Raw genomic sequence first — 14,622 nt, 5'->3', positions numbered from 1 at the left:
AGGGCCGCTCGGGATGAGGACGGCAGGGCCAAGTGGACGCCTGTGTGGCCAGCACCCCCTGCAGTTGTGCCCAGAAGCCCTTGACCGTCTTAAGTGTGAGGCTCCCCGCCGCTGCTCAGGAGTCTGGCTTCTCTCAGAGCCGGGTCCCCGGGGGAGGGTGACCGGGCCAGGTGCCGGGCAAGGGACGTGAGGACGCAGCCCAGACCCGACACCGGCCTCATCATAGAATCAGAGCCGCGTGGGCTCGGCCGGCCAGTCTCTGCACCTCCAGGTTGGAAAGAGCCTGGGAGCCCTGAAGCGATGTTAGGTCGCTTTGAACAAACAGTATCCAGGCTTCAGCGACCCCTGCGCAGCGCCCGAGACCACGGGACGTGGGCTCAGACCTGACAAGGTTGTTACGGATGGCCCCACCCCGCCCCCGGTGATGACATGGCCGCAGACACGTGGGGGCCGTGGGGAGACAGCGGGGGCCAGTGGGGCCGGCCCAGAACCGAGGTGGACTCTGTCCCTGCGTTGGTGGGCACACCTCTGGGCCCAGCTCCGCAGGCCGCATCTTGGGCTGCGTGGGTCAGGGCCCCGGGCTCTCGCGGGCCTGCCCGGGAGGACCCCTCCGGCTCTGCCGGCCGTGAGCGAGGGCTGGGTGACCAGGGCAGGGGCTCCGCTGCCCAGGGACCCAAGGCCCTGCCCCCAGCCCCCTCCTTTGCTTCCCTCACTGTCCGTCCTCGGCTCTCCCTTCAGCCTTGACTGGCCACCCGGCCGATGGGTGGATGCAGAGCTCTGAGGGGCCTGAACAGGGTTCAGATGGACAACCAATGTGGGCCCAGACTCTCCTTGGGAGCTCTGACCTCCTCAGAAGAACCACTGCGGCTCGTGGCCCCCAGCAGAGCATCCTGTGACCCGGGCCAGGGAGTGCCCGCCTGACCCCGTCACCCTGGCTCAGACCCCGCCAGGGCCACGGCAGCCGCTCGCCCGGTTAGCAGAGGGGACGGAGGGGTCTGGCAGGGACTCGGGGGTCCCTCCCCGCGCTGGCCTCCCCGAGCCGGGCGGGCCCCCAACCCTGAAGACAGCGGGGCTGGGCTGTGGAAGGGGCTGGGGTCAGCCTTTCCCTGCAGCAGCCATGGAGCCCAGGCCTGGGAACTGGCTTGAAGAGCAGGGAGGGTCTCTGGTTTTACAATCACGTGGCTGACTCGGAAAATTCTGCTTTTAGGAAAAGGGTACAAGATCTCCGTCCTCCTGGGCCCCAGGGTTCTGCCCACCCAGAGTTTCCCGGCCACCAGGAGGGTGGCGGGCCGCGGGGCTGCGGGTGGGGTCATCCCGGGAGAACCAGGAGGTGTTGCCTGCACTTTACCATGAAGGGGGCCCTGGGCCCCGTCCAGAATTGATGCCGCGTGGACAATGAGGCCCGTGCATGAAGGCGGCAAACGCGCGGAGAATCCAGCCCAGACCGCTGACTGACCCCAAGAGCCTGAAGTTGGGCCAACAGCCATGGCTGCATTCCTTAGCTTCTAGCGCCACCTGCTGGAGCCCCCCGGAATTACACCTGCTCTGCGCGGAGCAGAATTAGAATTACACCTCCTCTCTCACCCCGATCCCAGCCAAGCACGGCCCGCTGAGGGGCTCTGGGATCACAGGGAGCGACCACCGCACCGCCTCCTAAGGACGCAAACCAGTGCCACCTGCCTGTCGTGTGGGGCCCTTCCCGGCAGCTTGGGACAAGCCCCCCGCCCGGGATGGGGACACCAGGAACCGTCTGGACGGGGGGTCAGGCCAGGATTTAGCGGGAAGTCAGGAAGCACAGTGCCTGTGTGGATGGCCAGCAAAAAGGGCTTTCAGGAGAGCCTGCAGAGTGCACCCGCCCAGCAGCAGCGGGGGCAGCCTCCCCGGGACCCCAGGGTCTGCCTGTTTGGGGGCCACAGGACTGTTTGCCGAGTGAGGAGCTGGGTGTGTGAGGGGCTTCTGACTGACGGCCTTTCCTGTGGGGACCCGGAGTGAGCAGCCGGGGGTCACTCATCTTGCTTGGGATCCAGCCCTGGGCAGCAGTCACACCAAGGGTCCCAGCACATGCCACCAAGAAGTGCCCTTTGAACGAAAGGACTTGGAGGGCAGCCTAGAGGAGGAAGCGCTCTCCCACGGAAACATTGGCGAGGGGTCCACAGACCGCCCGAGCACCAGGAGCCAAAAGCAGACACGGACACGGGTGAAAGTGCGCTACAAACATCAGAAGGACGGGAACAGGTGAACTAACAGCAGAGCCTCGGGACACGCATGTAGCTGCCACGGGCATGAAGAGGCTGTGCGGGTGCCCAGGACCGGGGTGTGCCTTCGGGAGGCGCAGGGAGGGTGTGGCAGACACAGCCTGGACAGAACGAAGGCTTTATTCTGGTGAAGAGGGGTGACTCTCTGTTATGACATCAAAGAAAGAGCCTGAATGTTAGTTGGGAAGTTGTAGGACAGTAGATAAACTTTCGTTTCAGTTCCCAGAACAGCAGAGAATGATGGTGCTTTACAGTAACAGGGCTCATATTCATGGAAACTCAAGCTGCTGCTACATGGAAATTAAACTTTGAGAAACAACAGAAAGGGGACGAAAGGAAATCCAGCCCCATGAGGACAAGGAGGGAAGTCCATGGTGCCTAGGCAGGACGTCCACGGCGCCTGGCTGGGCCTCCTGGGCCCTTCTGGCCTCACACGCTCTCAGCAGCTGCGGCACTCTGGACATGACGGCCACCAGCTGAAGGTGCGGGGAGGGGCTAGGAGGAGAGCTTGGAGTAGCTGGGCGGGGACAGCTTCCGCTTCAAGTACTTCAGGACATAGAGAGGGAGGCAGCTGACCACTGTGATGACTGACACTTTCCACACGAAGGTCACAGTCGTGATAAAGGCAACGTCTGCGGGAGAGAAAGCCCAAACAGGTCTCAGGGTGCTGGGGTTGTGGCCCCCCTCCGCCTGCACCCAGGTTACCACAGAGGCGGGCCTGGCAGAACCTTGGGGTCCCTGTGAAGGCATCGTTCTGCCTGCACCCGGTGAGGGGTTCCCAACAGGAGGCACGAACCCCGTGTTCAGGGGCAGACGCACGCAATGCAGCCTGTGGTGGGTCGGACCCTCCAGGCCTGTATGGAATCAGCAGTCCGTCCCTGCGAGCCTGCCCCCATGGGTCCTGCTGTCCCAGGGGACGTGCCAGGTTGACCTCCGGGATGGCGGAAGGCTGTCCTAATGCTGCCGGGGAGAGCCGCGTCGGAACCTGGCCGGGTGGTCGCCTTCAGGACGCGCCAACCCTGCAGGCTGCGGGCAAAGCTGCCTGTAGAACCACGGACAGCATGTGGCCCGGGAAGCAGAGGCCCGGTCTGCGCAGGGCTCACGGGGCCTGGGCAGTGTGGGCATGTCATGAAAACCCGGCTCAAGCACAACAAACTGGAGGCCTGGTGCTGCGTGCGAGACGGCCCGGACGCTCGTTGGGGGCGCGTGACGCCAGCCCGTCCCCTCTGACGAGTGTAGGACCCGGGCCCTGGGCCCAGGAGGCGCCTCTGTAAGTGGATCAGGCCAGACTGTCTCCAGGGACGGGCCCGAGGCAAACGTCTCCCAGACGGGGGATGGGGCTCACCTCAGTCAGGCATCTCCAGCAACGGCGTTTCGGCTACCTGTCTACACTCACTTGAGAAAGCGCTGTAAGACCCAGCCCACACCTGTTCTCTGGGAACCACAGCTCCCTCTGGGGCTCAGTCCCAGATTCAGTTTCTGCGCTGGGCGTCCCCCCCGTGCTCTGCGCCCCGCGTCCTGTCCTCTGTCCTCTGCGCCCACGTCCTGTCCTCTGTCCTCCGCGCCCCGCGTCCTGTCCTCCGTCCTCCATGCCCCACATCCTGTCCTCTGTCCTCTGTGCCCCGTGTCCTGTCTGCGCCCCACGTCCTGTCCTGTCTTCTGCACCCCGTGTTCTGTCCTCTGCGCCCCGCATCCTGTCCTCTGCACCCCATGTCCTGTTCTTCATGCACACATTTGGGGGAGGGGGTGGGTGTGCGGGTCCCGCCCTGAGAGCCTTAGCACTTCCAGCAGGAAGAGGACCAAGGAGACCGCGCCCATGGGGAGCCCGGCCCAGCTCTGGGCATCACTACACGGAGCTCCATCTTCCCGCAAACTGAGCTGTGTGCTGTGAAGCTGTCTGCAATCAGTATCGAAGATCACGCAGCACAAGCAACAAGAAAAACATGTAAAAACCAGGAAGAGACAGTTATTCAGAAAACAATTCCATGGTAACTTACCAAAATACTCATTGAGAAAAGCGAGCGAGGCCATGTAGCAGCCAAGGCTGAGCAGCTCGGCCACGACCATGAGCCAGTGCCATGTCCTGACGGTCAGCGCCACCATCAGCAGCTCCGTGAGCACCAGCGCCGTGAAGGAGATGGCCACCACGTGCACGAACTCGGACTCGAAGAGCACCAGTGCCCCGAACATGAGGATGCCGCCTGGGAGAGAGCACAGTCTTCTGCTGTGGGCTGGCGGTTGCGTCACCGTGAGGCTGCTGGTAACAGACATGACAGACCGCGCCGACAGACACGGGCCTGCACGGCCTGGGGAGGGGGGGGCCAAGTGGCGCCGCATGGACACTCTGGACGTGCATCGGCTGCACAATGTGGGGAGCCCTGCCTCCCCAGCCAGTGATCACACCCTGGTGTCCCCTACGGGGTCCAGCCATGGCCCACACTCTCCATGGGCACCTGTTTCTCTGGGATGCCACGAGGGCTCCTTCCAACTACAGGATCCCCATCTCGTCAGCTCCTGCCACCACACCAAGAAAGCAAGCCACTGTGTGGGATAGATGCTGTCATAAGGGCTGATCACATTTTTCAGAATTGTCATTTCTTTAAAACCAGGTTGGTCTTTAGTTGACCTGGACCAGTAAGAAATGCCAGCCCACGCTGTGCTGGGAAGGGGCCTGCTGGGCCAGCTGCTGGAGATCAATTCGTGAGATAAACAGAAGGTGATCTTCAACTGCAGACAAAATGTGGAGCCTGGGGAATTTAACCAGCAGGCAGAACACCACTGCTAACAGAAGGCAGGGCAGCTTCAGCGCAGGAGAGGGGTCTGCTTTACCTTGGTAAATGCTGACCAGAACCCAGACGAGGAAGGTCTTGAAGGACAAGGATCGCCCCTGGAGAGACAGGGGAGCAGCTCTATCAATGGAGCAGCACACATGTCTCCCAGCGGCCGCATGCGGGTACCTGTGAAGACGCCAGGCCCCCGGCCCACCCACGTACGAACCTGGCAGCTCCAGGGGACGGGAGCTGGCCCCGCCCTCCTCACAAGCACAGTTTTATGTGGAGCATTGCAGCTGCCCCCCTCCCTGGGTCTAGCGGGCCGCACCTTGGTGAGGTCCTTGTACAGCTCCGGGTAGAGCATGGCCATCTCCGGTTTCACGTCCTGGTCCAGCACCAGTGAGAACACAGGGAACATGGTGTAGACGGTTGCATACCTGAAGGAGAGCAGGGAGGTGACCCCAAGAGCACACCCCTTTCACCAGAGGCCAAAGTCAAACCCTAAACAAAACAAAAACAAGTTGGCAACAGAGCAGAACCTGTCCTAAAGCACTGGAGCGAGGCCTACAAGCCACAATGCTCACAGGCAGCGGAATCCAAACCTTCGGTTTTAATTAAAGCTTTTTAATTAAAACTTTGAGACTGCTGCAGACGTCAGTAGAGTTATCACAGAAAACCCAGACAGACCGAGGAGCCGTTAGCTAGCTTCCCCCAGTGGCAGCATCTCCAGAACTGCAGCCAGTCTCAGCCTGGGAGGCCACCGGGGGCCCTGGAGCCCGCCTGTCTCCTGCTGCCCCGCCAACCCCCTGGCTGGCGACTGTTCTCCATGTCACAACCACTGTCCCCGACAGCGACAGGCTGGCGTCACACAGTGGGCACCGGGGGTCTGGCCTCTCGATCAGCTGGTCCCTGGTCCCCGGCTCTGGGCAGGGCAGTTCCACAACCCCTTCTCTGCAGTGCGCCTATGTCAGCCCGTTCCTGGTTATTACTAACACAAATAAAGCGGCTACAGACTGCACAGTGTTTTTTTCCTTTGTAAAAATAAGTGTCACTTATTTCAGACGGGGCTGTCAGCTGGGTCCGAAGGTCCAGGGGTGCAGGCAGTTGTGTACTTCATTTTAGAAGTCACTGAGCTCACCACAGTGCCCAACGCCATGCCACTGCACGCCCCCCGTGAGGAGCCGGGCCTCTGATTCCTCACCAGAGTGTGCTTCAGCCAGAGGGGCGGCAGCCCTCAAACAGGTGGCAGGGGGTGGGGCGCACAGTGGTTGAAATACGTGCTTCCGAAGTGTCACCACTTCCCAGGGGTGACAACACCGACCCCCTCGCCATGGGCTGCTCTGCCGTCTCCCGACCCATAGCATCCCCACCACGCCCTCCACGCCTCTGTCTGCTGTCCAATTGGCTCCAGGCTCCACTTACAGGGTCAGCCTCTGATTCCTGCGTCAGGCTTGATGGGCACAGGCTCTCTGCTGTCCTCAAAACTTCTAAAGACCGTTGCTCGTCTCCTTAGCACTTGGGCCCAGAGGCCGAGGCGCCCAGGCTGAGCCTGGCCCACACCCTGCGGGCCGACAAGCCCAGCCCAGGCTCCGTGCCCCTGGCAACCCTCACATCCGGGCCTGAGAAGGCTCTGTTTTTCTAAAGTGTGTCCATGAAAACCCTTGTTCTTATGTCAGAAGCTTCTCTAGCTTTTTGACCAAATTAAGGAAAAAATCATCACCACCACTATGACCAACTGACTCTGCTGAGGGTGGTCTCCGGTGGGCAGTTGGTTGGCTGACCTCCTCCAGGGCCACAGTCCCCTCCTGCCAGCTTGCCCCGCCCGCCCCAAGTCCCAAGCCCCCTCCGGCACCCTGGCCAGGCCACCCGCATGGACCTCGGGTCCGCCCCTCGCAGCCCAAGCCTTCGTCCCTGGGCTGCAGGGACACGACTCAGTGGATCTTCCGAGTCAGCTGCTGGGCGTCACCGCTCCGCAGGACGGTGCTAAACAGAGGAGGGGTCTTCCTGTAGTGACAGGCACACAGGGAGGTGAGGGCCGTCGGGCCAAAGGTTTGCTCTGTTTCTGGGCTGCTTCCCCACTGTGCGCTCCAGCAGGGAGCTGCAGAGGCCCTGGAGCCCCTTTCTTGCCAACACCTAGTGAGGCCTGTGTTCTTGACTCAGCTGTGCTCCCCCGGGAGGCTTCCTAGTGGCTGTCCCATGATGTCAGGCCTGTCCCAGTGCTGTCTGCCCCCGCTGTCTTTGCCGCTAACTTCACGTCCTGCCAGAAAGAACCGTGTCTGGCCTGGAGGGTGTGGGCCCCAAGAAGGGGCTGCCCTGCTCCGACGCAGTGTAGCTTCCCCAGGAAACCAGTTTCTAAGGAGAACAGGTGACAGTGGGATCGCCAGGGGACAGACGGAGAGGGGCCGCCTCCCACGCTCACATGTGTGATTGTCCTACGCTGACCATGCGGGAACCGCTCTGGCTACAGCCCCCCAGGTTCCCGGGGACCCGTCTTCCCGATGTATGGCTGCTGAGTGTGCTGGACGGTCTACTTACCCGACCATGAGGAAGCCCTGGTACAGAGGGACCGACGCGAAGTAGAAGACGGAGGAGAACACGGCCTGGAGGGAAAGAGCAGTGACGCAGTCCCTGTTCTGGTGCTCAGAACATGCGAGGCACCAGAGGAGCCACGGTCCACCGCCCTCCAGGGGGGCGGGGGCGGGAGGGGTGCTGGGAGTGGGCAGGGCCGGGGGTGAGGATTGGGTCGGGTTGGAGGCAGGGATTGGGGTAGGGTTGGGGGCGGGGATTGGGTGGGGTTTGAGGCAGGGATTGGGATGGGGCTGGGGGCAGGGCAGGGCCAGGCGCACCTGCATTGTAGAGATGATGAGGCCCCGGTGCATGACGAACTGGCCGAGCGCCGCAGAGCGCTTGTAGCTGCTGCGGCCGTGCACCATGAGCAGGCGGCCGACGTGCTTGAACCGTGTGATGGAGAAGTCAGCTGCCAGCGAGGCCTGCCGCCCCTCCTGCAAGGGTGGGTGGGGTGCTCAGGACCAGCTGAACCCACTGGGCAGCGACACGCTGCTGGGGACAGGCCGGCGGGGCGCGTCCGACCCACAGCTCCTGGGAGTGCAGAGCGGGAGGCACTGTGCGGGGCCCCTGCTCACGGGGAGCCCACTTTGGGCTGAGGAGCGGCCGCTGCCCCCAGGACCTCGGGAGGGCCCAGCTCCAGCACTGTGGGTGCTCCAGGATCTTAAGCAGGGACCTCGGGCGTCTGCAAGCCAGTCCTCGCAACCTGTCGCCTCAGCTGGAGCCGCCCCACCCACCCCACCACGAGCAGCTGCAGGTTCAGCTGTACCAGACACCCGACTGTGGGCCCAGGAAGCAAAGGGGCTGGGATCCTGTGCGTGCTCCATCTCTCTGGGTGTTTTCACATGAGCTCAGAGGACAGACTGGCCCGGGCATCGAGTCGTGGCAGGTCGTGACTGTCCCCACCTGACCTTCAGGGAACTGCTTCCGCAGGGCGGTGGGCCCCGCCTTGCCCCCCCCCCCATGTGCTGGAGCCCCAGGGAGCAGGTGTGGAGGGGGGTGGGGGGGGGGCAGGGACAAGGCTTGCCGCACCTTCCCCTCGATGCCAATCCCGCAGTCTGCCGCCTGGATCATGCTCACATCGTTCCCTCCGTCACCTGAGGCAGGGAACAGGGTGTGAGGGGGGGGCCCGCCTCCCTCACTGACAGCAGACAGGGGTCTGCGCCCCAGGTATCACACCGATGGAGTCCAGCCGGCAGGGAGACAGGGTGCCCGCCCCCGTGTGGGGACGCTCACCAATGGCGCAGGTGCGCCGGCCTGTGTGTTGCTGCAGGAGCTTGACGATGTGGGCCTTCTGGGTGGGCGAGCAGCGGCAGCAGACCACAGCTGGGCACTGGCAGGCCAGCTCTACAAACTCGTGCTCGTAGTACTTCAGGCAGACCTGGGGGAGGGGCGGGCCCGGGTTCACAGCCAGGGACAGACAGCAGACGCACAGCTGGAAGGCCAGGACTCCAGGGCGGCCTCCGACCAGCCCGCCTCCTTACCCGGCTGAAAAGATCTTAGTTTCTGGTCACATGGAACACTTTGATCCCTATCTCCCGATCTTGGCTGGGAAAATAAAGATCCCCCAAAGCTGCCTGAAGGCTGCGGGGCCCCACAGCTGAGCTGCACACTCCGAGTCACAGCAGTGGCTCTGCCGTCCAGGCCCCATGTTCCCAGGCAGTTCTGAGGGGCCGCTGAGCAGACTCGGGAGATGCAGAGCCCAGCAGCGTGGGCGGCAGGCTGTGACCACAGCCACCAGCCCCTCATGGGTCCACGGGGAGAGCTGGAAACATGGCGCCATCCGCAGACACGCGGCCTCAGAGGGCACGGCCATCTCTGCTGCTCCCCCGGGGAAGTGTGAGTGCTGCCCCCACCCTGGCCAGCTGGCCTCAGCGTCCCACTGACAAGGGCTGGGTCACAAGAGGACCCACCACTTCGCCCAGACTCCTAGAAACACCTGCGAGAACCGTGGGCAAGCTGCAGAGGGTGTGGGTGCCTGGCACCCCCTTGTTTGGGTAACTGTGGCCGCCAGGCCCACGAGCAGGGGGAGGGGGAGGGGACTGGACATCTCCATGAGCCGCCCAGCCCACGCGGGGGTCTCCAGGAGCACAGGGTCTCCGGGGTTCCGGGCCCCTGCTGGACGTCTGTGTGTGGATGAATTTAGATCGTGACGTGGGGTTCCAGAGCCAGGACTCGAGGGCAGCCATGCTGCTAACACGGAGCGGGATCCAGGCGCCTGGAGAGGGACTGCGGGAGCTGGCGGCAGAGCGAAGGTAAGAGCCGTGTGGGCCAGGCTCTCACCGCAGCACAGCGGCCGCCCCTCAGGGCCCACCCCTCATAGGGCTGCACGTGGCCTGCTGGGCGCAGACAGCCAGAAACAGTGTCGAGCAGCAAGGCAGGCTGGCAGGTACACCTGCGGAAGCCCACAGGCTGCCAGACAGGCAGGCAGGTCTAGGGGCAGGCGCGGCCTCACCTCCAGGCAGAAGGACAGACAGACAGGTCTAGGGGCAGGGTGAGCCTCACCTCCAGGCAGAAGGACAGACAGACAGGTCTAGGGCCAGGGCAAGTCTCACCTCCATGAAGAAGGACAGACGGACGGATAGGTCTAGGGGCAGGGTGAGCCTCACCTCCAGGGAGGACAAGACAGACAGGTCTAGGGGCAGGGCGAGCCTCACCTCCAGGCAGAAGGACAGACAGACAGGTCTAGGGGCAGGGTGAGCCTCACCTCCAGGCAGAAGGACAGACAGACAGGTCTAGGGGCAGGGTGAGCCTCACCTCCAGGGAGGACAGACTGACGGACAGGTCTGGGGCAGGCCAGCCTCACCTCCAGGGAGGACAGACAGACGGACAGGCCTGGGGCAAGCCAGCCTCACCTCCAGGGAGGACAGACAGACGGACAGGCCTGGGGCAGGCAAGCCTCACCTCCAGGGAGGACAGAAGGACATGTCTGGGGCAGGCCAGCCTCACCTCCAGGGAGGACAGACAGATGGACATGTTTGGGGCAGGCCAGCCTCACCTCCAGGGAGTCCCCGGAAATGACCAGTGCACAGTCGTGTTTCCTTCGAAAGGCGTTCAGCTCCAGGTGGGCTTCTCCACGGCTGGTCACCTCCACAAACCGGGAGAAAGGCCCAGTTAGCATGATGGAGCTTCAGACACAGGAAATGCTGTAACAAACTGTCTTCCAAATTTCTTCTGCAGTGCTGGCAGTAAACACCTACTTATTTAATACCATTGATTCCCAATTTGTGGCAACTCAGAGCAGGAGACGCACTGGCAGGGCAAGCACTATAACCTCAATAAGATGATTTGAGTGAAGAGGGGGGCAGCCTGCCCCGTGAGTGCCTGACGCCCTGTGAGCGCTCACGAGCACATGCGTGTGAGAGCGTGGCAGCCCCTGCCCCCGCGAGCGCCAGACGCCCCGTGACTGCTCACGAGCACAAGCGGGTGAGAGCGCGGCAGGCCCCCCCATGAGCGCTCATGAGCACATGCGTGTGAGAGAGCATGGCAGCCACGAACGGACGGTCTACACGAACGGACGGTCTACACTCTCGGGGTTGGGCGTCGGGTGGATGTCTGAGGAGGCTGAGCAGGGGGTGGGGGACGGAAGGACCATTTACAGACGCCTTGTTCATAACAAAGCAAGTGACACAAAATGCTCGTTTTGTGTTTCTGTCATGAGTTTCAACTTCTTGTGTAGTTCAGGCCAACTAAGTATCTGGAGGATTAAACAATGCAAAATCGAGCTGTAATCTCAAAATATCATTAATTTTAGGATGCAAACATTTCAGAAGCCAACACACCAGTTTTTGACATTCTTTCTGTGGAGATTTTATGGGGCATAAAAGGAATGATATATTACAGGACTAAAATAAAGTTTCATGTGTTTCAAATTAATCCCAGACTCATCTTTAAGTAGGTAGTTTTTATTGTGGAGATTTTATTTGTGGGGCTATAACACTGAAAAGTCAACAAAAATTGATCTGAAGTTTTATCAGAATCATTAATAATTTAATTGCAAACAGCAGTCTGCAGGGCCTCATTAGCGATTCTGATGCTGAGATAAGTGAATTCACAGTAAATCATATTCAGGTCGCTATTCCTGTGGGTGCAAGTGCTTCACTTGGAAGACAGACACACACCGTGTCTGCTCAGCCACCACCAATCAAGACCCAAGAAACTGACTTTTTGTCTGAATCAAATTTCATAACTAATAGATGCAGTAAACACATAAATTTATATCATTTCTATTAATTTCCTTTGATCTAATTAAGGGAGAACATTTAATCTGAAGATGGCAGTAGATTAAAAACATGTCTACTTTGCATTTACAGCTTGCCTCACAAAAGCGGCCTCTGGACTGCAAGTAACGTGTATGACTAAGAGACAGACATTATTATTTCTTGCCTGCACCACACAGCTTGTGGGATCTTAGTTTTTGGGCCAGGGACTGAACCGGAGGCCTCAGCAGTGAAAGCACCGAGTCCTAACCACTGGACCGCCAAGGAATTCCCAGACAGATGTAATTTTTTTAAATCAATATACACTAGTATGTCTATTTTAAAATAGATATTTAATTGTTAATAATTCTAATACTACTACAGGAAAATACTCTTGAATGTTTATCTTGTTTCACTCTATCAAAAGCAGCTTTCTGATCACATTAATATATGTAACTACCAGAAATCTATTTTTAACATTTATAAATTGAGTAAGGAAATTATTTCTCTTTTTAAATAGGTATCTGGTAATTAATTTACGTTCTCACAAAACCAGTAAATTTTAATTCAAAGCATTTAAAGTTCAAAGGGATGTGGACGTACACTTACCGGCCTGAAAACATGTGTGTCCTGTGTTCGAGAAACTAGGTGAGAACTCTTGGCAATGCACGTGGCGGTCTCCAGCTTGTCGCCTGTCAGCATCCATATCTAGGAGACAGTCCCGGCGGGTGAGCCCCAGCTGTCACGAGTTCACCTCTTAAGTCTCTACCCTTGGACACACACCTGCATCTACAGCGTCACTATTCACAACAGCTGAAACGTGAAGTGAGGCGAGAGTCCACGGACGGAAGGTGGAGAAACCCAGTGTGGTCCCTCTGACACCTGCTACAGTGCAGGCGAACCTCGAGGACACTGTGCTGGGTGGAACAAACCAGTTGCCAAGGGCAAACACTGCCTGATCCTGCCTAAATGCAGTCCCTAGAGGAGTCGGGCTCACAGAGACCAATGGACCAGCAGGTGCTGGGCTGAGGCAGGAGAGCCGGCAGCCCAGGGGCAGTTTCACCCTGACAATGTGGTGAGTGAAGGCAGGCAGCGGCGGCAGTGCAAGTGTACCTAGTGTCACTGCTCCGTGCACCGGAGACTGTGAAGACGGAGTGAGAACGTCTCAGATGATGTGCTAATGGGAACGGCAAGAGCAGGGTAATGTGCAGACGCGGCAGCCGGGGCCAGGGCAGGCGAAGGACTCGGGGCATGAGCTTTGTGGCCAAAGGAACACGGGGCTGGGGGTCTGCAGAGCTGAGGACCCCAGATTCCTATCTGACCTGTGAGCTTCTAAGTTGAAAGCTGGGGTTCAAGATGGGTAGATGAGCAGTGGTTAAGCCAGAAGTTGTTTGTGCCAAATAAGGCATGTTGAACAAGACCATGAAAAACAAAAAGATCTAGCCCATTTATTATTGTTATTATTTTACTTAATTTCTGCTGCACCCTGTGGCTTGTGGGATCTCAGTTCCCCAGCTAGGGACTAAACTTGGGCCGTGGAAGCCCAGAATCCTAACCACTAGGTGACCAAGGAACTCCTGAGACCACTCTTACTTATAAATACCACACACGTGCACATGTTAGTGTGTGAATCTCCCTAGCCTGAAAAGAGAGCAAAATCAGCACACTTTATACATAACAGAATGGTTTATACATACTTCCCATAATATCAGTAGTCTCTATCATCTGAATTTTTCAGGTGTCTTAGGTATCACACATAAGCATGAATTTGGGGCACAGGACACAAACTTGCATGGTATACTGGCTCTCTGCTCCAGTGGCTCTTTTCAGTGTCTGAGGATTTGTGTTATTTCTGTTACACATTTAGATTCACTTTACTGAGCCTAGATCTAAGTAACTTAGTTGGACATGGCTGGAAACAAGCCACAGAACAAGAAGCCCCGCTCCCAACAATCTGGTGACTGTGCCCTGCGAGCGCCATGGCTCACACTCAGAGGATGGGCCGAAACTGCATCCTTCCACGGGATGGGACAATGGAGTCTGCATCTTCAGATGGCAAAAGGGGAGGAACAAGGGCAGAACCTCACCAAGCCCTTCTCCAGCGCTCAGGGAGCAGCTACGGCAGACACCCACATCTCTACAGCCAAAACCACCCAGGATGACACCCGAGAGCTGGACTAGGCGGAGCTCAGGAAGAAACACGGTGAACAGGCAGGCTGTCTGCTCAAACCCGTCTCACGTCTCTACCCAGCTTCCTGGCAGGACGGGCTGAGGCTGGTTCAACGCTCAGAGTCCGAGCCGCTCTCTCTGACTGCCACCTGGACAGCAGCCTGGACCCCCACCGGGGCCCCACAGTGTCCCTCAGCGGGTGGGGGGGTCTCCTGTGTCTCTCTGTGCTGTCACGGCGCCCTCCTCGAGCTGTGCCGAGGGCACTGTGATCTCATGCTGGCACGGCTTTGTGTCCTGACAGCTCCCTCAAGTGTGCTCTCGGGTCCAGCGAGACACAAGTGTTTCTCTTCAGTACAATTCTCAAAAGTGGAGGGCCTGTTCTGAGGCAGCATGTTTCTTGCCCCCCCATAACTGTACTTCAGCTTCAGTGAGAGCACTGAAGGCAAGAAAACAAACTGAAACTTCCAGCCAAAGCCCTCGTCTTCCTGGACCCGAAGAGGACAGACCTCTGAGAAGCCAGCTGGTCTGTGGGTCAGCAGGCAGTGCCGTGCAGGTTATGGGAAACCCCCAAAGTGGGTACAGGCTGCAGTGCAAGCAGCTCGGGCCAGGCCAGGGGGCAACCAGCCCACCCTGCGAGTGCCTGCAAACTGGGGGCGGCATGGA

General features: G+C 59.3%; 1 protein-coding gene across 2 annotated transcripts in view; it reads right to left on the bottom strand.

Moving 5' to 3' along the window:
* Positions 1-2,359: 2,359 nt before the first annotated feature.
* The window catches only part of ATP9B (ATPase phospholipid transporting 9B (putative)), a 157,722-nt gene continuing 145,459 nt past the window's right edge, over positions 2,360-14,622 (bottom strand). For both annotated transcript variants that reach the window (XM_070453003.1, XM_070453004.1), the window contains 10 exons: positions 12,400-12,498; positions 10,590-10,679; positions 8,828-8,972; positions 8,624-8,688; positions 7,873-8,028; positions 7,562-7,626; positions 5,355-5,463; positions 5,085-5,142; positions 4,253-4,456; positions 2,360-2,887 (listed from right to left, as the gene is read on the bottom strand). In XM_070453003.1, coding sequence (XP_070309104.1) covers positions 2,751-2,887; positions 4,253-4,456; positions 5,085-5,142; positions 5,355-5,463; positions 7,562-7,626; positions 7,873-8,028; positions 8,624-8,688; positions 8,828-8,972; positions 10,590-10,679; positions 12,400-12,498 — 1,128 coding nt within the window. In that variant the 3' untranslated portion in view covers positions 2,360-2,750. The remainder of the gene's footprint in view (positions 2,888-4,252; positions 4,457-5,084; positions 5,143-5,354; positions 5,464-7,561; positions 7,627-7,872; positions 8,029-8,623; positions 8,689-8,827; positions 8,973-10,589; positions 10,680-12,399; positions 12,499-14,622) is intronic.

This window comes from Odocoileus virginianus, chromosome 22 (assembly GCF_023699985.2).
Source record: "Odocoileus virginianus isolate 20LAN1187 ecotype Illinois chromosome 22, Ovbor_1.2, whole genome shotgun sequence".
In the NCBI taxonomy this organism is placed as follows: domain Eukaryota; kingdom Metazoa; phylum Chordata; class Mammalia; order Artiodactyla; family Cervidae; genus Odocoileus; species Odocoileus virginianus.
The sequence above is the reverse complement of the archived record's forward strand: the minus strand, read 5'-3'. Positions and strand labels throughout refer to the sequence as shown.